The sequence below is a fragment of the Aptenodytes forsteri genome, unplaced genomic scaffold, assembly GCF_000699145.1.
Source record: "Aptenodytes forsteri isolate BGI_AS27 unplaced genomic scaffold, ASM69914v1 Scaffold212, whole genome shotgun sequence".
NCBI lineage: Eukaryota > Metazoa > Chordata > Aves > Sphenisciformes > Spheniscidae > Aptenodytes > Aptenodytes forsteri.
The window spans coordinates 1,790,166-1,816,029 of record NW_008795487.1 but is presented as its reverse complement, the minus strand read 5'-3'; the positions used below and the strand labels follow the sequence as shown (position 1 = coordinate 1,816,029).

The 25,864-nt window shown below is 42.8% G+C and overlaps 2 protein-coding genes across 2 annotated transcripts in view; one reads left to right on the top strand and one right to left on the bottom strand.

Moving 5' to 3' along the window:
• CYFIP1 (cytoplasmic FMR1 interacting protein 1) overlaps nucleotides 1-25,864 on the top strand; it is a 61,466-nt gene that overhangs the window by 33,662 nt on the left and 1,940 nt on the right. The window contains 7 exon segments of the mRNA XM_009281341.2: nucleotides 9,946-10,089; nucleotides 11,639-11,729; nucleotides 19,800-19,930; nucleotides 22,203-22,275; nucleotides 23,466-23,534; nucleotides 23,537-23,565; nucleotides 24,735-24,973. Of these exon segments, the coding sequence (XP_009279616.1) occupies nucleotides 9,946-10,089; nucleotides 11,639-11,729; nucleotides 19,800-19,930; nucleotides 22,203-22,275; nucleotides 23,466-23,534; nucleotides 23,537-23,565; nucleotides 24,735-24,973 (776 nt within the window).
• LOC103900628 (fibronectin type III domain-containing protein 9) lies at nucleotides 2,615-3,286 on the bottom strand. Its single transcript, XM_009281340.1, has one exon. The coding sequence runs from the start codon at nucleotides 3,284-3,286 to the stop codon at nucleotides 2,615-2,617; it is 672 nt and encodes a 223-aa protein (XP_009279615.1).

The following is a 25,864-nucleotide window of genomic DNA, read 5'->3' as shown; positions in this document are numbered from 1 at the left end:
GCACAAATTAACATCAGTTTGCACTATGTTGCATCTTGTTATCAGTTTGGTAATCACTTGGAATGTTTGCCCCTTACTAGATCACTGTTAAAACTGCACAGTGAACTACCAAAACACCGAATTGCCAGAATGAACCTGAATGAATCTGTAATAAAACTTTCTGAGCAAGAGACAAAGACTCGTAGCTCTGTGAGTGTGTGGTGATGTGAGTTCTTCAAAACTGGTGCAGAAGTCAGATGACACTCCTTATGCATTGCTTGTTTGCAGCGGGTGCGAGGTGGTCCGTTGCTTGTGAGGTGATATAAATGTTTGTCTGAGTAGTGCACAGTAAACTCCTTGGGTGGAATAGTTTTATATTTTGATGAGATAAATCCCATTCCTGGGAGCACTTCCATGGTAGCTCCTTGCCTTCTCAATCTGATGTATACATGTGTGTTTTTGTATATATGTGTTTGTATATAAATAACAAAATTCAGTAGGTGAATTGCCTCAAAACTGCTTTAAGACTGAACTGCTCCTTGTTCTCAGTATGGTATATACATGTGTGTATAACATAAATGCATGTAAATATATGTATTGGACTGCCTTAAAACCCACATAAAGAAACAGAGATGCAGAGAAGTAAACAGGCTTTTAAGGGCCCAAGATGTTGGCAGAGATGAGAATGTGTCTCTTGGCTCCATCCCTTTAACATCAAAATAATCTTTTCTCTCTGATGAAATCCTAGTCAGAGAAGCGTTACCGTTAATTTGATTACAAGATCATTTTAAAGCATTTTTTTTCTGTCCCCGCTACCCAGCTGCCCCTTTTTGCCAGTAAATCTGTAGTGTTGGCTTCATGCTCCGAAGCGAGCTTTTCAGTGTCTGTTTCATGAAACACCTTCATTTGAAACAGCAGTAAACTTGTCATCTTCACAGTTTATTTAAGACTGGTGTGTAAGACAAAGAAAAACATGTGTCAGCTGGAGGAAATGCCATGTAGGGGTGGAAAACATGTTATTGCTAACTTAACACAATAAAGATGCCTTTTCAAGCGTTTTCTAGAAGTAATACTTGCCACCATTCAGCGCAAGTTTCTGTGTGTCGTACCTATCCTAGCAGAAAAAAGTAAAGACGACGCATCAAACTTATGCCAGCTCGTGTCTTCCCGGCAATATGAGAGTTGACGTCTTTCACAGGTTGTGGGAAATGTTGTCAAAATACGGTAGCTGAAAAGACCCGCTGCCTGCTGTGAAATACTCGGCGGGCGCTCTCTTGCCAAAACTGTACACCACCTTGGCTTCCAGGGTGCGGTGGAAAGGGATGGCAGCTGCCCAGCCAGCAGTTCTCCAGCCTTTGCTGGTACAACTGAGCTGTGTCAACAAGAGCTGACTTTGCGCATACGTTCGTGTCAATAGCAGTTTAAAATGCCTGCAGTCACAGTGTATTTTTGGTTTTTTTAGAAATACCGTATTATACAGCAATACTAAGATTTATTATGTTTTTATGGAACACAAATGCACTGAAGAGATTTAAAACACGGTGACATACACATAAGCCAGGCAAGACGCGTTGTGTTGTGAGGGTGAACAGATTTCTGTCCAACGGGCCTTTCTTGGCGCTTTGCTGTGAAGTTCAAGGCAGAGTGAGATAATCAGCAGATTTGATTGTTACAAAAATAAAATGTGTTTTGGCATGTTTTTACTTCCTTGCCCCTTGGCTACACAAAATGTACTCTGTGGTTGGATAGAAATTTGCAGTTGGTGAATGAGTTTTATCATTAAAACTGAAAGGGAAAGAGAGAAGGAAGGGCCAGGAGTTGCTTCTCTGAACTCTGTTTCCTCTACAGGGAGTCACTTGCCCGTGAAGCAGAAGGTAGCTTGTGGTGGATACAGAAGAGTGCAAAATACGATAGCCCAGGTTATTTCCTTAGTTTCATTAGAAGTGTTCTTACAGAGTTGCTATCTTGCCTATGTTTTTAGACCGAGGGGAAATTTCAAAGACAGGCAAAAGTATACCATTAAAATCCTGGTGAGTTTAGCTTACACACTGAGACTGACCTCATTCAGGTGGGAGCTATGGAGAGCACCATGGTCGGCGAAGTGCGTAGTCTGAGTGTAGTAGTTTGTAGTGTGTAGTTTGAGAAGCAGTCGGGATTGTGGGCGTAAAACTCACACTGGCAAACCACTGTGCGCGGGGTGTATGTTCCAGTTGCCTGTAGTGTAGCGGTCTGGGTTGCCATCAGAAAACTTCTACTCAGTTTTAATTTTGTGCTAGCGTAAAAAAAAAAAAAAAAGTCTCTTGGTCACTTTTGATTAATTTTTATATTTGTTTGCTGTTTTAGACTAAAGAAAAGCAACTAAAAAAATCCCCTCAAAATGTAAACCGATTACTTTGCTACATGCTTCATTTTTAACTAACGGAGTGCGGCTGAAGTGCTCACTCCTTGGGTATCTGGACCTTTGCCTCTGACTGCGTACGGGCTGTTGGAAAGGGACGTGACACCAGAGGTACAGCTGGGAGCATTGCGCTGAGCCGTCGGAGCTCCCTGTCGTGAACGGTGACAAAGCACACAATGCATTTGAAGCAGTTGGGATGTCGTACGTAGTAAAAATCTCCTCCCTGACAAAAGGTTTCTAATTTATAGCAGAGCACTGTCCTGTCGTTGGCACTTGTTCCCGGCTTTTGGAAGTCAGCGTGACGGGGTCCGTGCACGCTGAGGGATTCTCTATGATTGTGGCCAGCTGAATGCCACCCGCATGCTTTTCCTCGGTGTCCTGCATCAGTTGGCTCTGCCCGCCGAGCTCCGCCGAGGCGTATGCCACGCTTTTGGTCCATGCCTTCCCGTGGTCTTGTTCGGAGGTCCCGTTTCGCCCTTGCAAACGCTCGCGTCTCCTGCGGCACAGGAGGTGCAGGCAGCCGTAGAGGAGGATTGCGGCGATGATGAGGAGCAGGACGCTGCTGACGAGCCAGATGCCCAGCGCCAGCTCTTTCTTGGTGTTGCTCGCGGATGCCGGGTCTCGTTCCAGCGTGTTAAAAACTCTGCACTGGTCACTGGAGGGGTTTGCGGACTGGCAGGTCACGCACACGATGTATGTTGTCAGTGGAGTTAGGTTTTCAACAATAAAGGAGGAGCGACTGGTGGGCACTCTCTCTTCCTTCTGAAAGCTCTTTCTCGAGTAACTCGATAGCATGCTGTTCCAGTTAGGGTGGTACATGACGCTGTAAAAGCTGTCGGCACAACTGGCCATTTTTGGCCAAATTACCATTGCCGTGTTTCCTGTGATGTTTTGGACGGTTATTCCCATCGGGTTGTTGCTTAGGTAGGTTTTTTTGTTAGGTAGTTTTTTTTCTCTCCCGATGGCTGATCTTGCTGTGGAAAGGGGAGATGTTAGTTTCCCAGGGAGGTAACTGAGAAGTTGCAGCACTGCAAATGTCGTGTGGATCTTAATCGTAGTGCTCTGTAATTTAGGAAAGGAGTTTATTAGGAAACTATGCTCTTATTGTTGGTACTGCTGCGTCAAAGTGAGAGTTGGGAGTTCATAAAGTTTGGAGTATTTTAAACTGTGTACTTTTTTCCCAAGTGAAAGGCTAGATACATGCTTATGGAAATTCAACCGGAGCTGCTGCCTGTCCGGGTGATCAGTTGTATCTTGTCTCCGTGAGAGACGGTATGTTTTGCACAATTTGCAACTGGGGAACCACTTCCATTCACAGTTTTTTTTTCAGATGACTGTGCGCTTGCGACAGGGAATGAGGAGATGCTGGCCCTCAGCATCCCGTTCAAAATTTGCCTCTGTGTCAACTTTGGTATACACGCTGCCTATGTATTTGGGACAGTCCCTAGAATAAGGTCACTGGATATTTTTGCTTAAGGAATTTGTGGTTAGGTAACATAAAGGGAAACAAAACCTCTTAAAGACTATAAAGGGGAGAGGTGAATACGCTTTGTACTTCTGAAATATATACCCCTCCCACAGGGAGAAACAAATGATCAGAAGTTTAAACAGATGCATTAATAAATGTCTCTCTCCTTTGGAGCAACGCTGGAGTATTCTTTTTAATAGAACAAACATTTCTAATAGGAAAAAAAGCTTAATATTTAACATAAAATTATGTTATGAGTCAAACTGTCATAAAAAAAAGTCATTGAAATCTAAACTGAATTGAACCGCTGTCTGGTTTGGCATTAGACTAAAGGCTGACAGATTGACCATCCAACTAATTAACTCTTTACCTGTCACACAAAATACTTGCCTAATGAGTATGTTGATAAGTGGGGTTTGGATTTGTTTGTTGTTTAAAGGAAAGAAATGCAGCATTTGCTTTTCTCCCTAGTCTGAGTATCTTGCATTTTGTTTTACTTGGTGTTTTCTGTAATCTCAAAGCTTGCTTTTGTGAGCAGTGAGTTTTCTTATGTTAAGTGGCAAGTGAGGGGTGGCAGGAGGGGACCTTGAGGGATAAATTCCTCTGGCCATCCACAAGTCTTGATTTTTGCCTGTCACAGTCAATTGAAAAACAGAACAGTATGTGGAAACATCACCAGATATTATTTTGTCTCCAATATAATTTTACATTAGTTTCTTACTCGCCGATACTCTCCATTTTTTGCTGGTGAGTTAGCACACCTGTAGCCACTGCTAGAGCAGCGGCTGTGATGACTGTACATTGGTGGCATCAGTATCACAATATTTAGTCTTGATGCTAGTCAGCCTCTTGGAAAAGCTTTCTCAAGCTAGGCTTAGTTGGTGAAGTACAGCTTTCGCTATAGCATACCCTTTGGATAAATAGTGATCTTTAAAAAAATAACTCATACTCTTTTCTGTGCTACGTGACTGTATGTAATTCCATAGTCTGTCTGCCCTGAACTGATACTCCTCCTCATAATGAAATTAACATTAGAAAACCTGCCAATATTTTGAGATTCTGAGTTTGTGTTACCACTGTAAATAGTGTAAGGAAAACATCTATCTTCTGCAATTTTTTAAATGTTTCTGTTAAAGAATATCTTCCTTTCAGGACAAAAAGTTGACTTCCGCCTTGGTAGACTTTTAATTAAAATTGTTATTTTATAATAAAACAAACCTTAATAACAGCCAGTGCATATTTTCGTTCGTTGGGTGGGTTTTTTTTATTTTACAGTTGTGAGGGTAACTTTTTCAAAAGAGCCTACCTTGGCAATTTAATCTGATTCTCTTGTAGTTTAATACTCAGTTTCTAGTGGCACTCGTGTGAAAGTTTTTTCCACTGTGAAAGTTTCTTGCTTTTTTTATGAACATAAATTCCCATGACAGTAACACTGTATTTCATTGTTTATGACTTCATTATAAAAATTACTTTTTTTTTAATGATCAGGTTTCAGATGTTAAGTCTCCTAGCTAAATTACAATTTACAATTGAAAATTTTCCCAATTAAGAAAGCTCATAACTATTGCTTATAACACATTCTGAAATTATTCTGTAATACTTTTACTGTATTTTATACTAGATAGGAGGCTGGCAAAATATGTATTATTTTAGTGGGATCTTGATTGTTACATTACATTACTAGTGAGAATTCTGTGTTTATGAATGAAAATTGTTGCTCGAGGCTTTTGGATTATACTTACTGGGAAGTGGGAAGAAAAAGATGTATGTTCTGTTTCATTACAATGAGCCTTAGATACGACTGATCTGGGTAGATGCTGCCTTTCTAATCATGTGGTAAGTGCACCCTTTTTGATACAGCAACAATATAAAGGAATTGAGTTTGCTACCAAATAAACTTATTAGACAGACACATTTTGGCACCTACCCAACTTCTGCAGATACTAAAATCGGGCGCATTAGTAAAATCGGAGCTTTTACTTGCTCATTTGTCTTCTCTTTAGCTGGTAGATACCAATTACTTAAAATTGTAGTTTATTTTTATAGAACACTTCCTAACACTTCCTAACACAGTCTAGAAACAATAGTTTCATCCTCACAGCATTTTCTAAGTTGAATGTTTGGATTTTAATTGAACAAAAATAATACTGTTGTTTTTATTATTACAAAACATCAATTATTAGAAGATATACAATTACTGGCATGTAAATGTTTGGAAAACCCATTTGATGTTTTATAGATTATTATAAAGTCAGTACTTACCGTCACTTCCTGACGGAAATTTCAGAACAGAATTTTCATACGGTGATGCTGCTGTGAAAATGACATAAACACTAAATTTTCTGTATCCTTTTTCACATGAGTTATTTCCTGCCTGATCTCTGCTTGCCAGTTTGCTTTTTCTTCCCCTCAGATTCCCTGGACTGAATTCTCATTCCTTGGTGCTTTCAGTTTTTTTTCGCCGATGCTGCTGGTGGCATAGTTTCTTTGTCTCTTCCGCTTAGATTCATGCAAGAGCACATCTTGTCTAAAGATGCTGTTGCCTTGCTTTTCAAAGAACATACAAGGGGAAAAAATAATGCCTTTTCCCCCCTGTCTTGCTTGCCTCCCCTTGGACAGTGTACTGCCTGAACATCCCTGTTATATGCTCTTGTGCCTGTACCAGTGATGCTGTGAGTGATTAATGTTAGCACTTTGATGACATCAGCAACTAGCACCCCCCTTGGACAGTGTACTGCCTGAACATCCCTGTTATATGCTCTTTTGCCTGTACCAATGTGCTGTGAGTGATTAATGTTAGCACTTTGATGACATCAGCATAGCATCCCTCCCCCCCCCCCCCCCCCCCCCTTTTTTAATTTAATTTAAGCAGGGGAGGGAGCAAGCATAGCTTAAAAAAAAACAAAACAGAGGTCCCTCTCTCTTTCCTTCCTTTCCTCCCCCCCCAACTTTGTTAGTGGCTTCTTCCCTAAGCATTTTATGCTTTTGTGCATCAATGGGGGGGAAGCGGCAGTGGCGTGTGATGCTGTTTTCTAAATCCCTTGTCACAGTTTATAAAGCTCTGCTAATCCGTAAGCGTTTACAGGTGGACCGTTTTTAGGTACTTCCCCATGAGGGTTACATTAAAGAAAGATGTATTTTTAGATTGGCTGGCTTCTTATTGTTATGTATTGGTGAGTTTTTAAATACTGAAATCATGTTTTTAGGGCTTGCTTTTCTATGACAAATTTCTGCTGTGTGAAGAGGAGTTCCCTCCCCTTTACCTCACAGCAGTAAAATGCTTTAACCTGCTGGAGTAAAATTCTCCTTTGACTATAGCCAAAATAGACAGTTTGGACACATTTATTGTGGAGACCTACCTGATTGGAAACATCAAAAGCAAAAGATGAAATCTCACCTTTTAGGGACAACTGTTTAAATGCTTAGTGTATCGGGACATTCATCTGCACATATTTTCTTAAGGTTTTACCAGTTGTCTCCCCCGTCGATGCCCCAGACCCCTTTTCTGTAAGCAGAGCGCTACGCAAACGCACACGTTGCACTAGAGGGATGCAGCTTTAGGCTGTCCACCTGGTGGGGTGTGTTTAGAGTTTAGCCTTTTAGCCAGCTCCGATCTAATGGCACGACCGTGTCGTATATTAGGAGTCCAGTAATTAGCCAAGTGTCTGTTTTAGTTTGCGTTCACAGAAAAGACGGCTGAGTATTTGGAAACAGCCCTCCTCCACAAAATCAACACAAGCCCGCAGTCCTTAGAACAGAGCTTCCCACACTGACGGACGGCTGAGACCGGGGGACCCTCCAGAGCAGGGTGACCTGCAGCAGGTTGCTCAGGGACATGTCCGGTCAGGTCTCGAACATATCCGAGGACAGAGACTCCACAGCCTCTCTGTTTGACACCCTCACAGTAGTGAAGTTTTTTCTGATGTTTAAATGGGATTTCCCGTTTGTGCCCATTGCCCTTTGTCCTGTCACTGGGCATTGCTGAGCAGAGTTGGCTCTGTCATCTTTACTCCGACAATCAGTTGCTTATGCATGTGGATGTGATCCCCCTGAACTTTCTCTTCTCCAGGCTGAACAGTCCCAGCTCTCTCAGCCTTTCCTCATAGGTAAGATGCTCCAGTCCCTTAATCATCTTTGAGGCCCACTGCTGGACTCTCCCATAGGTCTCTCCATGTCTCTCCCGTACTGGGGAGCCCATCACTGGACCCAGTACTCCAGGTGTGTGTCACCCGTGCTGAGTGGAGGGGACGGATCACCTCCCTTGACCTGCTGGCAGTGCTCTGCCTGATGCAGCCCCGCTGGCTGTTGGCTGCCTTTGCTGTCAGGACATACTGCTGGCTCGTGGTCAGCTTCTTGTTCACCAGGACTCTCAAGATAAGAAAGACAAAAAACCCCCAAAACCCACCTTCTTGGAGGTCAGGCTGTCTTGCTATATAGTTTCTTCACACAGATGGAGACAGAAGTTCAGGCACGTAAGAAATATAACTAAACCTTTAAGTAAATTTCAGTACTGGCAACTTCTTGAATTCTCACATTGCAGAAATAAATTGCTGATTATAATGTTCTGTGGTTGTTGAAGCATGATAAAATTTATGTAATTTTCTGTGTGTGTGTGTTTTAATAACATATGCAAAGTTTCTCACTTAGGTCAGGAGTTGCCCAATTCAGAAAGTTGGTTTTGGATCTCTAGTTCTCTCTTGTTATGACCTAGATGGTCTCTTCTGAGCCTGTGCTTTCATGTATTTCTTTCATAATGCAACAATCTTTGACCCATGAGGGTTTGTGAAGTACATCGAAGGCATCCACAAAAGGTGGCCAAGAAGTGTTAACCTGTTGCCAAATTTGCATTCGCTATATGTCAGTCTAGAATCCAATCTTTAAATTTCTAAGTCCACAGTTCAAAACGTGTTGGAAACTGTTTTTTATATAGAGATTTACAACATAAATAAAAATGTGATCTTCTATCCTGATCTCTTCTAAAGATGATTTATAAGTCCTTTTCTTTTATGAGGCTAAAATCCTTCAAGAGCTTGGTAGAGTTTCATGACTTGAATTCCTAGTAGTTTCTTTGTGCAATGCTATGTATTACAGTATCTGGTATTGACTTGCATGGATAATTGGGGCAGGATCTGCATTGGAGGGAAGGTCAATGTTCTTCCTGGATACTGGTGAAGGAAAATTTTCTGTTATAGCTGATGTGTGTGGAGTTGCAAGTCTAACAGTACGCTGTCTTTCATGCATGTATTAGAGAGAATGAAAACTGCAGAAAAGAAAAGGAAAGACACCAGAACCTTCTGCAAGAAATGTTGATGAGATTCCCTTTTAAAATTAAATTTCAGGATATTAGGAGTACAACCCACTTACAGAAGTGGAGGACGTTAGGTTAGCTAACTCCCCTTTAATCCGCAGCTTCAGCAAACACTTCCTAAATCCTTACGCAGCATCGGTCTGTACAGTTGTGTTCGCTTTGAAGAAATAGTCATTAATATGGCAAAGCACCTGATCCTATTTATACAACTCTGGAATAATTTCTATGAGGTTATATCCCAGACTTAGATTTGCTTTGATCTTGTGTACAGCTAAGGGATTTGAAAAAGAGAGATCCTTATTTATTGGTTGCAGAGAGCAGTAACTGCAGAAGGCTGTTTCTTCGTAGTTGAGTCCTCAGAGACTTAAAACACCTATTACGAACTGAAAATTGAAGTAACTTCTTTCAAGATGTTTTGTACATAAAATGGACGATATAGGAATAGAAGCTGTGCTTTAAATTCAGGGATCTGAACATTGGCATTGACTACTCTTTTATACCTGTGTAAATAGAAAAATACAGAAGAGAAAATGTTCATGGCTTTATAAATGGTAAGTGGAAGATGCCTGGTGGGGAAAAAAAAGTGTTTACAAGTTTTTCTTGCTAATACAGAGATTTTGGTTGGAGTTCCTGCCTTACAAAAGGGAAGCTTTGTATTTTAACTTCCTGGAGAGTGAGATACAAAGTTGTTATTTTATTTTTAATATGCTCTAAAATGCTGTTTAAATGAGATTATTATAAAGATGCAGACAGCTGAAATTCTCATTAATCATATCTGTTCTTTCGTTTTAGGCGTTGAATCTGGCATATTCCAGCATCTACAGCAACTACAGGAATTTTGTTGGTCCCCCTCACTTCAAAGTCATCTGTAGACTTCTTGGGTATCAGGGTATTGCTGTGGTGATGGAGGAGTTGCTGAAAGTCGTCAAGAGCTTGGTATGCCAATTGTCTTTCATTTTCTGCTATTCCAAATGGCTTCTGATAGGAAATGTCTCAAGAAAAACGAAGTGAAAGTAAGATCTCAGATAAAACTGATTAAAATGTTACTTCCATTGAAGTTCAGTATAAGCTGTGTTTGAGAGTACTCAATGTCATGTGAAAGCAATAGATGATGTGCTTTGGTAGACTGAGCAGTGTTTTGAAAACCTTGGATTTTGCATTGGAGATTAATTTAATTTGTGGAGACCTATGCTGTTAGGTCCTGGGTAAACGCTGGAAAAGTATGAATGTTTCAAATTAGTTGATTTCAACTTAAAGATTGTACTGTAAATTCACTTTCTCGATATTTTTTGAGAACAGCTGGAGTGTGCTTTCTGCCTTGCCTAACTTCAGGGCTTTCGTTAATAACATCATTGACAGATGGCACCTTAATAACAAGGAAGGTTTAATCTCTGTGCTTGATCTAGCAATGGATAGCATCAAGCCTATTTAGAAGAGTGCTCAGACCAGATGTTGAAGAAGTTATCCATACAGCCTGGGTATCTTGTATTGCAAAGGGCCTTTTCTGTAACTAGGAGGAGGCTGAGGGGCTGGCTGTTCGCTATATTGTTAGTATCTATGTATACGGTCATAATGCATTGCAGTTAAGTTTAAGCCAAAGAAATGGTCTTTTCCAACCTGTCCCTGTTGCCTGTAAGGAGCATGCTGCCAAAATAATCCAACTGTACTGGGGGATAGCTGTAGTTTTCATAATCTCACTTCAGACACTTGACACATTTGGCAGTTTGTTTACAGTAATTCCCACAATGTTCTAAGTACTTTTTTGACGTTCTAGAAAGACTGGAGCCTGCTTGAAGGGGTACTATGGCCTGATCTTCAGGAAAAGAGGAAAACATATTTTTCATCGTTTGGGGTTGAGTTTTGGTTGTTGGTTTTGGGGGGATTTTTTTTAATTATTATTTATTTAAGTGGTAAATAGTCTCAATTCATTAAAGGTAGCATTGAACACTTGGGCATTTATAAAGGAGTTTAAAGGGCCTGGGGGAGGTATCCTGCTGATGCCTGATGCAGATGCTCAGATGTAGGGAGACAGGTATGAGACGGGTCTCTAGTGAGAGGAAGGCAGGCTGACTGTAGGCTGGGACTCTGTCTTAACTGGTATGTCCGGAATAGCCAATTTGAGCTGTTACAGACATACCTAATGCTAAGGATTTTTCTGTTGTTGCTTTTGAAAGCATTCAAATGCAACTTTTTTTTTTTACCAAAAATCTAAAATTGGCTAGATGATAGTCTGCAAGAGAAGAACACGATTTCCTCTTTTTTACCTTCCTGACCTTAGCTGTTGTGCCACTCTTCCTGTAGCAAAAGGTGGCTAATGCCACATGAAGGAAAGTGCAACCGTATTCATTTGAAAAAGTTGCCTTTTTGAAGATGATGACTGACAGAATTAAATGCAAGATTTTTAGAGCTTGTTTTAGAGCAATTTGTTGTAAAGTTTCTTAGTTCAATAACACTGACGTGTTTACACACATCCGTTTTCTCTTAGTTACAAGGGACGATTCTTCAGTATGTCAAGACCCTGATGGAAGTGATGCCTAAGATCTGTAGGTTACCAAGACATGAGTATGGTTCTCCAGGTTAGTTCATGTTTGGTGTTACAATAGTAGCCTTAGTAAGATGATACTAATCACCGTCTTCTGGATCATGTGTACCTCTCTCTTTCCCTCCCTTTCTTCTCTCTCCCATTAATCAGCACTGAGTCTTTGTTTGTTTGTTTTTTGTCGTAACAGGAATCACTGAATGCTGGGCTTTCTGAAAGTACTTAATAAAGTTTTAAGACTTCTATGCTTAGGGCAAATAAAAGGATGACAGTCTGTATATAGACAGCCTTATGACAAAATTGATCTTGAGGTGGGGTGTTCAGTATAGTTTCTAGTCTTTCTCATAAGCGTGTTGAGCTTTTCCCTCTGCAAGTTAGCCTCTCGCACTTGTTCCGTTTAAATGTTTAATTTAGATAATGCTGATTCTCTGGAAAAGCCTCTATTCCCTCTTCCTTTGCCCTTATCAAATGTAAGATAAAGGGAGTGCTACTGCTGAGAGGCAAACTGGTCCTGCCAGAAGAGTTTATTTTTGTCTGAGGCTTGTGTGGGGCGCATCTTAGCCACTTAACAGGAGGTGTGACAGTTGCAGAAGAAGAAATGACTTTGAAAGCTGCTTGCCACTATGGAGAAATAATTGGCTAATTAGGATTTATCACATTGTTCACTGAAATTCTGAAACTGCTTCCACCCCCCCCTTCAAAATATTCCTCCTCCGCAACTTCTAATTAACACAAATTAATCCTTCCATGTGCCACCCACCTCCTGAGTATATCTTTATTTTTCCAGAGTCTCTTAGGTTTATTAAATGCCACTCTAACTGGAATGAGGTTGGGTTTTTTCTCCTTCCCACAGCTTGCTTGACGCTTAGTACCAATGTTAAACGAAATCAAGGACTTGCTAAGCATTTCCTTCCTGTTTTTCTCCCTGGAGCATAGAAATGGATGAATCACGGTAGTTAGCAGTATAAAAATAATCTAGCTGAGGTTTTTAGCCACTCGTTAAGGTCTGACCACAAAAGCAGTAGGTATTCTCAAATATAGATTACGCATCACCAGGGTCTGCGATGCTGCAGGTGACATGAGGAAGCTCATAGTCTCTTGCCAGAAATCCTCACCTGTAAGGATTAAGTATTTGGCAGGAGATGCCCAGAGACTTAAGCAGAAACTTTCTCTTGAGTTTAAAAGGCAATCTACCCTATAGGAAAGGCAAAACTTTCCTTGTGGAATGGTAGCCTTCACAGGATTGATTAAAACATTTTACAACCCTTCATCGCTTTCCTGTTTTGTAGAGGTCACAGACTGCTTTGACCTCATATTTACTCTTGCAAAAGAAATCCCGTATGTTTAGATGCCTACTGTACTGAGAGATCAGAGTAACTCTTGGTGTTATGATGGAAGATCACAGCGACTAGATTTGGACTGGATCTCAAAAACCAGCCTGATTCTGTGCTCCTTCCCTGCCCCTGTTCCTAACAGGTTTTGTCTTGACCACATGTATTTTTCCTGTTTTGAACTATTTCTAGCAGTGGACACTTAACTTCCTGGAGAGTCTCTTCCAAGAAATGGTAGAGACAGCCTTTATAGCACTGTCACGCCGCCTCTCCCTTTCCTTTCGAAGACGCTAGACAGAAAATGCGTGTGGAAGCTCAGGGCACCTCCGTCCCTCTCTCACGTCACTGAAGAACCGCGTTGCGCTCTCTGACGCCTCTCCATCATGGAGCTGTCTGCCCTTGGAGCAGCTCTGACTGATAAAGGAAAACGTTCTCTGCGATGGGGACGTGCTGTAGATTTTAGCCCTCATCTGGCATCTTGAGGGGAACTGCCAGACTGTAGAAGGGCAGGCTCAAACCGTGCTTGATTTGAATCCCTGTCCTCTCCTTCCTGTGCTAAATTCTCCTCTGTAGCAGTCTTTGCCACACCTTGTTTGCTTGGTTCGCCACAGAAAATGCAAGCTAATACGCGCCAACTGTTGCCTGTTCCCTCCTCTGCCTCCGAAAGCTTCCTGCAGAAGTTAGTAGTTGTAGTAGTAAGTCTGAGTGTTACGGAGCGTGTCTGTATGCTGCTTCTATTCCTTCGTAACAAATAATTTCTTTATAATCGGCACTACCTACACATACAGACCAAAACTGTGATTCTGATCTACAGATTAAATATGTAGATTCTCGTCTGTCTTGATGTAACATGCATTTATCAATTCAGAATTAATTTCCTGAGTCCATTCTCCATATGCAAAGCGATTTAAGTATGCTCAGTAAGTAAGTCGCTAGCTATTTCATGCACTTCAGGCTTTTCATTTGGAGAGCTTTGTTTGGACTCCGATTGCAATTCCTTGAGCCCTTACATAATCAGCCCTCTAGGCCTGTGGATTTCTAAACGGTGATTTATTCCTGCTAAAAGGAGCAGGGTACAGACAGTGGCATCAGAGTTGTTCAGGACTCCTGTTCGCCAATGGGTTTGTTTCCATAGGAACACTCTAAAGCAGTGGGGAACTTGCTCATCTTGTAGTCATAAAAATATTTGTCTAAAAATACATTAAGCATAAGGATTTTTAAAGGGACCTTTTAAAGTTGCTAAAGCTCTTAAAGGAATACTGGCCTATAAGAGTTTAAACTTGAAATTTCATCTTGGAGGTAACATTTTCTTCTGCTGTTTTTCCTAGTATTTGAATACCGGCATTCCTGCTTTTGATAAATGAGTATTTCATGTCCTGCCACTCTGAAGTGTCATTGGACACGATGAGGAAAGTAATTTGTTAGCTCTGCTGTGAGATGAGGCTTAGATTTTTGTCACTGGTATATCACCCCTGCAAAAGAAAGTTTTTTTTTAAAAACATCTTTGAGCTTAGCAAGATATAAACTTGGTGAGAAAGTAGCCTAATTATGTATTTTTTTCCTAAGTATAGCATTTCCATGTTTCTTCTTTAAAAAAAAAAAAAAACTAAAGAAACAAAACACCCAAAGCTGGTGCAGGGCAAAACACTCATTACACCAGGCCATGACCTCTTGAAATCCCACGTGTTTGCACGGCAGTTTGGGGAAGCCTCCCAGTGCCCCGTGCTGCCGGCTGCTGTGTTCCCATCTCTCCCTGCTGGCAACACCTTCTGAGCTGCTTCAGCACAGCAACCTGGCAAAAAACAGTCTTCCACCCCTCCTTTTTCTGGAATATTTTGGGTCAGGGTCTAATAGGAGCTGGAGCTAGCCTGGGCTGGGAAGCGTGGTGGAGGGCAGTAGTGGCTAGAGGCTGCTGGGGAAGCGTCGCTTGGGGCACAGCAGAAGAGCTAGTAATGCTTCCCGTTATCCCAGGGTTTTGATCAGATTGGATGAGTAGGAGAATAAGTTAATTTCTTGGTGGGGACGCGATGGCTTGAGTCCTCATGGGGAAGAATATGAAGGGAATTTATTCATAGGTTTTTCTGGAACCTGTCCATTGGAGAAAGATTTGGGAGGGAATCACAGACTATTTGAAAGAATTTGGGGGCAACCCAAATCACCTAGATGATTGTGAAAGGGCAGTAAGGACTGATTAGATATGCAGAAAAATAGGATATTTGTTTCTAGCAAAATAAACACAGTGCACAGGCTCCGTGATCGTAATTCCCACATACATGCATATGCTTAAACCTTACAGACATTTCTGTTGAAAGGAATGGCATGACTGCTGATATGCAGAGTTAACGATGTCTCTTGTGAGCCAAAGAAGAATTTGTAGCTACCGTTTGAAGGTCTGTATGAAAGTGAACATAAACTAAAGATCATTATAGCACCCTGTTTCTTGGGAGCCGTTCTGCTGTTGCAGATCAGCAAATTTTACTTGACAATAGTGAAGTCAGTACTCTGCAGAAAATAATCCATAACACAACTAGACCAAGAATTATATTCAAGATCTAGCTTGTTGTTAGTCAGCAATTCAGTTCTAGAATTAATAGCCAATTTTTGCCCTAATCTTTTAGGTACCAGAATTGTTACAAGCTCTGGAACATGTCTGATTTGAGTTTGTAGGTGTAAACTGAGATTGTTTTACAGAAAATGAAAGGTGACCAAAGTGAAGAAATCCAACCAGCTTTGTGTTGCATGTGTTGATTTGGTCTGACTTCCTAAATTAATTAGTGTACAGACTGCACAGCTGAAACTTGGCATCTGCTGTTTGAGTGCTGTTGAGATAGGATTTTGGGAGCAGAGATGGAACCTAATCCTTTACTAATCTTCGGTACTTTACTGGATCTATTTTATATCAACAGCCTTTGCTTTTGTTGAGATCTGTGTAAATCAGAAACTAGGATTATAAGATCAATTATTATGACACCTAATATCATCCCATCTGCAGGAATAGAGGGGTTTAGTTAAAATTGCTTTCTTGGAGAGAAGGAGCAAAAAGCCTTGATTCATTTGCTTTGCAGAATGCTATGTATATATAACTAATTCAGTAACTTTCCAATTGCACCCACAAATAAAATCAGGGGAAAGAGGAAGGTTGCATGCAGTTAAGTGAAATTAACTTTCCTAAGAGACTTGCTCTTTTTCCAGGGCTTCAGTATGCATGCGTAGTCTTTCATGAAAATACACTTCTGTGTACTGTGCAGTATAAGGAGGTGTAATCGGGAATGCCATTGCTCAAACATTAATGAAAACATGATGATGTATTTCTGCCACAGGACTCCATTGGGGAGCAGATCGTGCTTTCAGTGTCATTTCTGTTCCATCAAAAAGAGCCTATGTAGCTCTGTAAACTTTCGTCTGTTTTGCCGGTAAATCAAGCCCTTCATCTAAGGGGAAGCAGCGCACTGTTGATAGCGGCATTTGGAACAACTGCATGCTAAATACTGGGTGTCAGATTTTGAGAATAACGACACAATTCGTTCATGAATGCATGTGTGTGTGTATTTATATCTCTGTATATTGGGACTGGGGCTTTGGGCGAAGAAGTAAGGATCTTCGTTAAGGACTTTGAGAGGGACTCTGTAACTTGGAGTGACTATAAAAGACAATATGTATTTTTGTGGTATGAACCCCAAGCCTCTTTGACTTCTGCTATCCTGCTGCTTTTGCGTGGACTTACAGTCTTGCTTTGGTTTCAGTTGCACCTTCAGTACGAGCTCCTTGTTGCTGGTCACAGTCCTCTGTGCTGTTCCTGGTTTCTCTCTGTGCCATCCTGCTCCATTATATTTGCCGTAGGTGATGTGGGTTATTCTCAAGATTTCACTTCAGAGCTGTCCATATAACATTGATAAAATTTTCTTGGCATCGTTCTGGGCATCAATCTATTTTCTGAAACTCCCGACAAAATCCACAGGCTGGGCGGGGGGTTGAGAGAGTCTGACGCCGTCCCTGCGCCCGTCCCTGTCCGTCCCCGCCTTTCCATCCCCTTCACGACCAATAGTTGTTTCCATGTTGTGGTAGCAGAATCATCCTTGCTGCTCTGCTCAGCTTCTATTTCTCACCAAATTGCTCCCCACTCGCCATACAAGATAAAGGGAAAAACATCCCCATGTCTGTCCTTGCTCGGGTAGTGTTTTCTTGCCGTGGCAACGATGTGGAGAAGTCTACAGTTAGTCACTGTGTTTCAGGGAGTCCTCCAGCCCTTCTGTTGGCTCACCATCAATCTCTGTGTACATGCCGTGGATACTAAGACCAGAAGCGTTGGTAGGTATTTTAGTTTGATTTCCTCTGTGGCACAGACCTAAGTCCAGGATGACGCAATGGACTTTTGCTTCCAGAAGGGTATCCAGTCTTGGTATGAGGAAGGTATTTGATTGCGTATGAGGAAATTATTTGACTGGACTTCTAGCAGTTGATCCTTAGAAGACCTTTCTTGCTAGGTGTGGAAGCCCTTTCATCAACAGGGAAAAACACAAAGGAAATACTAGGGCGTGTAACTAAAACGCACTGTAGACTTGCGGTAAAGCTTGCTTCAGTGCCGTCACTCTGCATTTTTTTTCTCCTAGCACCAAAAAATTTTGTGAAAAATTTTCTGCTATATCAGTCTGCCTTTTCAACCTCATCTTTAAAACGGGAATCCCAGTATTCAGCACTGCAGCACCTCATTGCCATCGTGGGCAGGTGTGTTTAAACAGCAAACACAAGTGCTCACTGCTGCTCAAACACCGGGGGATTGCAATTGGCCTTTATACCGCAGCGTTGAATGTACACCAAGAGTCTTTTGCAGAGCTTTTTCATTACGTGGCCCCTATGTTATGGGAAGGGGGGAGTTGGTGATGTGCTGGCATGACTTCTTTGCTTTTTAGCTAGATTTAAATGTGTTTTCCTTTGAATAAATCAAGCTCAGCAAGCACTCGTTACATCTGACCAATCTCCATTAGTTTTTCAGTTCTGCTTTTCTATTGAGTCACTAAACTACTCAAGTTAGGTCTGAAATTTATCTCCACTGAACATGTGTGGGAACACTCATTTACTGCAAATTTTCTATTGACAAACAGTTCTTTGAGATGTAACAGAGCCAGCTCTGCATCCCCTCGCCGTGCACTTTATTGATGTTTTGTGTTACTAATTTTAATGACGTGAGGCTTTCTGTAGAAGTGTGTGGGTTAGCTGTACAGTCCTTCCTTCACAGTACGTTTTCAAGTTCCTCTGCTGAATTTGAGGGATTTCCTTGGCACAGATACGCTCCAGGCTGTATTTTACGTTTGTGCGCTCCCCTCTCAGCCATTGCCTTGCTGGGTAAATACCGAAGTCTAATCTCCTGCATGGGAAGTGTTTGTCAGCTGCACCCAAGGAACACACGGGAAGGTGGTGGGGGGCATCTGTGCTCTCTTTCCTTGTCTCCTCTCAATTGCTTTAGATGTGATTGGGTGGAGATTTAACTGGGTGACTTAATGCAGTGTAATGGAAATGAAGTGCCGTATGTAGCACGCAATTCGAAAGCTTTGCAGGATGTATTTTCTTCTGTCATCAGCTGAGGTTTTTGGTGGCTTTTTAAAAGGGCCAAGCTTATGCAGACAGATGGAAAAGTGCTGATAAAAATTAACTTGTAAAAAGCCAGAGAGCTGTCTGACCTACTGTAGTTCTCTGCTCTTCCTCGCTCATCCTGCACATCACTTTAATCTCCGCGGTGCTGACCAGATTGGGTCCCTGCAGAAGCTGCCAAGCCCGAGGTCTCCTGGGCTTGCCTCTAACCAAGGGACTGCACAACCTTTCTGGGGCTGGGGGGAAGGAGCTGGAAATCCACCAGCGCGTTAAGCATCACTGTTGTTTGAGAGAGGTTTAGTGGAAAAGACATATGATTATGTAAATTATGTGGTTTTTAAAATCATATTTTAGCTGTTTTTTAAACAGCCTTTGGCAAAACTTTGACAGAAACAGTGTTCTGACTGTGCTTGTCAGCAGGATCTGATGTACCCTTGCCAGCGGAGCTTGACTTGTGGTTTCTGTATTTCATGGTTTTGTGAGGTTGCAGATCACCTCTGGCTGGCTGTGGCACTGTCAGAGTCGTAGCCTGACACCACCCCTGTTCCCTGTATCTTTAGCACTCTGCTCCTTGCTGGCTCTGTCATCCTTGAAAATAACAGCTGTGAATTGAATGTGTCGGGTGGTGCAGCAGGTTGGGGAGAGAGGCTGGAACAGGGCTAATCGCAGACGAGAGCCCTAGTCTCTCTTCTTGCCCCTGGGAGTTATTTTCTTACCTCTTACGCTGGCTCCCTTTTCTAGGAGTGAGAAGCTAGGCACTTCATTTTGCATGATTTATCCAGTTAAAAAGGTCAGCACACCACTGGCTTAACACTTCATAACCTCTGATTTTCAATGTATTTAAATACTGCTCCTTTCAGTTTTCTCTAGGCTGCACGTCTGGAGATAAAAAAAATCTCATGTGCTGATACACGGAGGGAGAACTATAAATCTGCACCCTTGGTTAGCTGTGCTCTGATACAATATATTTATGCATATTCAGCGCAAGCTTTCAATAGGCAAACTGGTTAGAAATCGGAGTGCTTTTGAGGCAGAAAGAAAAATTAGTCCTGATCCGTATGACTCTTATCCACATGACCAGAATCTTTTGTCTGCTTTCCCAAGGTAACAGGTGTGCCTGTGTGATCATCACTAGATTTCATTCTGGCTCCTGAGACTTAATTTTTTTGCTTCTCTTTTGATTTCAGGTATCTTGGAGTTTTTTCACCATCAGTTGAAGGACATCGTTGAATATGCAGAACTGAAGACTGTCTGCTTCCAGAATTTGCGGGAAGTGGGAAATGCCGTCCTGTTTTGCCTCCTCATTGAACAGAGTCTGGTAGGTGCCTGCTGTGCTAGTTGAAAACCCATCTGTGTCTCAAAATGTACTCTCAAATTTTGTTGCTAACGTCATAAATAACAAGGTTGAAATCTCCAAGTTTGCTGTTGCCGATGGGCAGATGGGTAGAAACAGTTCCTTGTTCTGATCTCTTACAGTCTTGCAGAGACTTTCATGTCTGCGAGATAGCAGCGATGCCTGACTTTGCTGGGTGAGAGACATTGCCTCGTGTACAGTACCTGAGGATCAAATAATATGACCTTCATCATAAATTATGATCAAGTATAGTATTCCTGCAGTCAGTCACAGGGTGGCTACTCTCTTAATGTGAATAAGTTGTGCGTCTGGTACTGTTATTTTCCTTCCCTATTTGTCATTCCTGTTGTCATCTGAAGTATCACAAAGTTAACGTGGACTTCTTGGACATCCTTCTTGCTGCTAGGATGGCTGACAGTGGCGCCCGCTCTGCCAGACATTCATCTGGCCTTGTTTGAACGAAGCTGTGAAACATGTCCAGTCTTTCGGCTGCTTCTAGCCTCTACCTTTCAGCATGCGAAGCTGCCCGCTGCTGAGGGCACGGTGCCACAATTGCTCTTTATCCTTGCCTCTCCTTTTCTTTTCCCTCTCTTCTCTCACGTTATACAATCTGCTGTGGAAACAAAACGGCCAGACGTGTAATTTCTTTGTCTTCATGCTTTTTGGGTGCTTACAGAGGGAAAGGTGGGCATTGCTTATGGGCCAGAAAAGCAATGGGTGTGCTGTCTTCCCTTTCTTTACCTCCGTTGCGCCTTCGAGACTTGGGTGGGGAGTCTCTCCCCTGCCTGTGTGTACGGGGTGCTCTGTCCACGCTGTGCAAGCACACGCTGCCACTGAGGCTGGGCTGCCCATCACGTAGAGATCTTTGCTGACTGTGAACCAGCTACATCATTTCCTCAGCAAGCTGGCTGGGGGCCTGCCATTGCACAAAAATAAATCCTTGCGTAAGCCTCCTTCTCTAGGGTGTATTAAAGCTGTTGATGTTAGGTAAGGTAACAAAGACATGCTGTTCCTCGGAGTACTGTTCATGGTGTTAGAGGATCCCTCCCATGTGGTGGAGAGTAATTGGAGAGCCAGGTGACAAGCAGCGAACCCGTATTCAGTAATGGGGTAGCTGAAACAAAATGAGAAACTGCATTACTTTGGATTCAGGCTAATGGGGTACGTGGTGAAAGGCCAGGCAGGCGAGGGCCCTCACCGCTTGAGGGTGTACCAAAGTGACACCAGCGCTGGAGGTACCTTCTTTGGGACACCACCTTGGTGACACTTTCTAGTAATACACCCCTGTTCGCTGCCCCTCCTCTTGTTTTTGCCCTCAGTGGTGCCCCGATGTCCTGTCACGTATTTCAGTATTTTTCCGTTGTGGTCATCTATCACAACTAAACAAGACTTTACCCCGGTGCAGAATGTAGGTCTGTAGTGCGTTTCTGCTAGTGGGTGGGTCTCATTAATCTTGACTGCCTAGCACGTGCATTTTCATGTTGTTGACATCAAGGAATTAGACCAGGGAAAGGCACATGAGCCCCGGTACCCTGGCTTTGCCGAGGGTATGGCTGATGAACGTGTCTTCTAATACTAGTGCTGAGGGATTACAAACGAGGAAGGCCTCTGCTCCAAAAATGAGGAGAGGGGCTTAGCAAAGTCACGCGTCTGCTTCTGGTCATCTCTGCATTTTCTCTGCACGTACATACAGCAGCCGAGAGCCAGGAGACATCTGTCTTCCTTTCCCCCGTCCCTAAAGATATAAAATACTTCCCGAGAGGTGGTTCACTGCTGCTGTCGTGTGCCTCAGCCCTCCTGGAGGGGAGATGTGCCTGCCATGATAGGTTGTGGGAATAGTGTTGGTAAAAATAACCAAGCAGTGAGTCATCTTCTTCACCGCTCTGTTTGTCTGCGCAGGGAGCCGTCTGCCGCTTTCACACCGAAATTACTCATTCTGCATTAGTCTTTTTAATAAATACCCTGTCCTTTACAAACTGCCAGCTGAGGGTGGGAGGAGAGCTGCTGGAGTTTATTTGGGAATCCAAGGTAACCTGGTGAGATCAACTCGTCTTTGGGAGCGATCCCGTGAGGAGAGCGAGGGCTCAGAGCCGCTCCGTGCGGCGGTGGCAGAGGCTGGCTGCCCTCTGGTGTTTCTGCGACGGCGTCGGCGTGCTTTTGGAAGCGCATTTTGGGGATCTGGTGTGGTTTGGGGATTCTTCGGACCTAAATGCCTCTTGTTTCCATTTCGTTCCAGTCCCTAGAGGAAGTGTGTGACCTGTTGCATGCGGCGCCGTTCCAAAATATCCTGCCCAGAGTTCACGTCAAAGGTATCGGCTAAGTGAAAACACCTTCCTTGGGTAATGCTTTCCACTTGTCTTGCCTGCTGCTGTGGTTTCGGTGACCGTCCCCAGCCATCCTTTACAACACCGCTGTTAATTACAGGACAGAGGTAACAGATTCAGGCCTGTTTGCCTGGCTGAAAAATAGGTGCTTCTTAGCCAGGCTCGGTGCAAATTACAAGAGGAAGAGGAGGAATGCCGTGACAGGGAAAAGTGGGATGGATACCCAGGGCAGTATTGCTCCTCTATGTGGATGTGGTGAGAGGCTTTCCCGAAGGTGCAGTGTAGCTTATATGATTGTCAGTTAAATGGGGTGGGCTTGATCATACAGGGTATAGGAAGTCTGTCGGCAGAGTAAGTAAATACAAGTGGTCCCTGGTCCCAGTAGACTTTTCACATGCCTTTTTACTGAACTGGGCATGCAGTGGTGAATGTTTGCAGGGTTGCTTCTCTGGTATCTGCTTTCCTCATCCTTCATCATCAGAAAGTGAGCTTTTTTTTTTCCCCCTCACGCCTCTCTTCTTTCTGTGTTGCTCCTCTGTCTCCTTTCCTTTCCATTTCTCGCTGCCAGAGCAGCTGATCTGATCTGCTTGGAGAAATCCCGTCAGTAAAAGTCTCGGAGAATATTTCCAGACTCACCGTAGCTACTTGCATCTCTGCATAAAACTAACCAGACCATTGTGAACAGTATTTTCCCATTTGCCGGAGAACATTTCCTACTTGCCAGTGATGAGGGGGTGCCAACTACTTTTTAAAGCCTTGTTATACACAGAATTCCACCCTCATCGTACCCCACCTTCTAGAGTCAAGCATTTATGATAAGGACAATTTAGTTGGCTTAGTACAAGTGGGAGTCAAATATGTTAGCAGCAGCAGCATAATAGAGCCTTATATTCGGTCTTCAATTTAGTTAATTAAATGTATTCTACTACAAATCCTTGGTTTCTTTTTGTTTGCACATACAATGCAACATTTTAAAATATAAATATATATTTTTCTAAAAGCACACTAAAGATTAACGAACTACTTAGACCTATAAAAATAACTTACCCAGTTTTCTACTGCACTGAATAAAGATTGTGTAAAAATAAGAATTTTCTTGCTTAATTTCAATTTATAAAATTAAGTCGGCTGCCAATTAAATGAATCCGTGTGCTCTTTTTTTTTTCTTCTTTCAGAGGGTGAAAGGCTCGATGCTAAAATGAAGAGACTAGAATCAAAATATGCTCCACTACATTTGGTTCCTCTCATGAAAGACTAGGACCAGGAACACCTCAGGTAATCTCTCTCATTTGTGTCAGAGGCAATTCAAGAAATTTCTGAGCACTAGAAAGCCTGTCCTTTCACACGTGCCGATAGCTGTGTCAGAACTTCAACCTGCACATCCAGCTTGTTCACACAACAGGGTTTGTTGGATTTTTTTTTTTCAGATCCATGGAGTTGGTAAAGCCCTTAAAGCACAGAAATTTAAAACATTTAAGACTGGGGTGGAATTGGCATGTTTTGGGGAAAATTTGTATGTACGTTGCTACGTGATACCTTCTTGGATAAGGGCCAGCCTGGGAGGTCCTAGTGCAAATTCCACCAAAAGCAATCAGTTTTCTTGTGCGCGTGTGTGTGTGTGTGTATATATATATTTTTTTTTTAAAAACAATTTATTCCTCTCTCAGCCAGATGATTAGAAACTCTTGGAAAATGAGCTGAGTTGAGCTTTCCTGGAAACACAATGACCAGAGAGAGCATTCTTGAACTGCCTTTGCAGCTTCAGCACTATTTTCCTTTCTCTCAGTGTGAGCGGTACATTAATTCCCTGCTAACCTCAGCAGTTTACAAGTGATTGAGATGTGAATAGTAGAAACTAAGAGGGGAGTGCTCTGAAGCAGACTTCAGACTGCTTTTATCATCCTATGTGCTGCAGCTCGGTGGGTGCTGTTGCACTGTAGGAGAGCGCTCTCAATGTGATGGGGCAAGCCCTAACCGGCACTGCCGTTCATGGGTTTTGTCTGAGCCCGTTTGTGCTGTCTTCGGAGCTTTCCCATCTCTAACAGCAGCAGCTGAGGGAAGTATGCAGAAGAGCGCAGGCAGGAGCTACTGCCCATACTAGCAGCAGAGCGCTGAACTCTTTGAGTTTTTCTTTCTGCCTCCGTTCAGGCAAAGAATTCTTTAAACTTCCCTGGGACTAGTCCAGGATCAGCGTTACTGCAGTTAGTGTTACTTTCAAGTCTGTCTGCTCGAAAAGGCTTTTACAATTTTCTCTGAATGTTTTTTCCACTGAACTGAATCCCAGGTTAGTGGCCTCTGACCTCACTTCAAGTCAGGAGGAACATCTCCTAGAATAAACCAAGTGAAACTGAAAAATGCGTTGTTTTTTGGTTTTTTTTTAAATAAAGTCTTGCGGTCAAGTGGCTTTTACCAGGATTTTGCACTTTCTTTTCTCTCCACCTTAGCAAATAGCAATCGCAAGGGAAGGGGACTTGCTGACCAAAGAACGCCTCTGCTGCGGCCTGTCCATGTTTGAGGTTATCCTGACGAGGATCCGCTCCTTCCTGGACGATCCCATCTGGCGCGGGCCCCTGCCCAGCAATGGGGTGATGCACGTGGACGAGTGTGTGGAGTTCCATCGCCTCTGGAGCGCGATGCAGTTCGTCTACTGCATCCCCGTGGGAACGCACGAGTTCACTGTGGAGTACGTACTGCCAGCTGCCAGCGGTCCACCTGCGGGCAACAGTACTTTGCTTGTCCTCCCTGTAACTGGCGGGGGGGCCTAGAATGGAGGCGTTTGTTTGCCTGTCTGCAAGAGCTTAGTGCGAAAACAAGGGAAAATGCTGCGATCACTGGGAGGGGCTCATAATCCCTGAACACAGATATAATTGTATCTTTAACAAAAATAACCCTCTATTTTAAGTATTGCCACTGTATAATGAGTGATCCCATGACAAACGGGCCCTAGCACGCGTCTTTCAATAGTAGTCAGACCCCTACGGACGCTGAACTTAAATAAAACAGCTGAACGTTGGTGCATATATTTCTAACAAGTATTTTCTTCTCTGAATTAAGAGCAAGAATGAACACTTGGAAGTTAACGTGATTAACATGAGTTAACCAGGAACTGTAGTTCTTGGTTTTGTTAATTTTGATGATAGCCTTATTTCGGTAAACCGTTGAGCTGTGACGTGCTTTTCACTGAGCAATTACGGAGGCAACAGTATAGGACGCTTGCTTCCTTTCTTGCCTGCAGCCCAAAGGAGCAGAGTGGTGTCGAACTCCCAATTTGTTTTCTTTCAAAGCGTTGTTTCCTTTGAAAATGAAATGTAATGCCGCTGGAGTCTAATGGGGGGTAAAGCCTTATTTCGGTAAACCGTTGAGCTGTGACGTGCTTTTCACTGAGCAATTACGGAGGCAACAGTATAGGACGCTTGCTTCCTTTCTTGCCTGCAGCCCAAAGGAGCAGAGTGGTGTCGAACTCCCAATTTGTTTTCTTTCAAAGCGTTGTTTCCTTTGAAAATGAAATGTAATGCCGCTGGAGTCTAATGGGGGGTAAAGGCTTTTGGAGTAGCTCTACATTGTAAAACTGGGG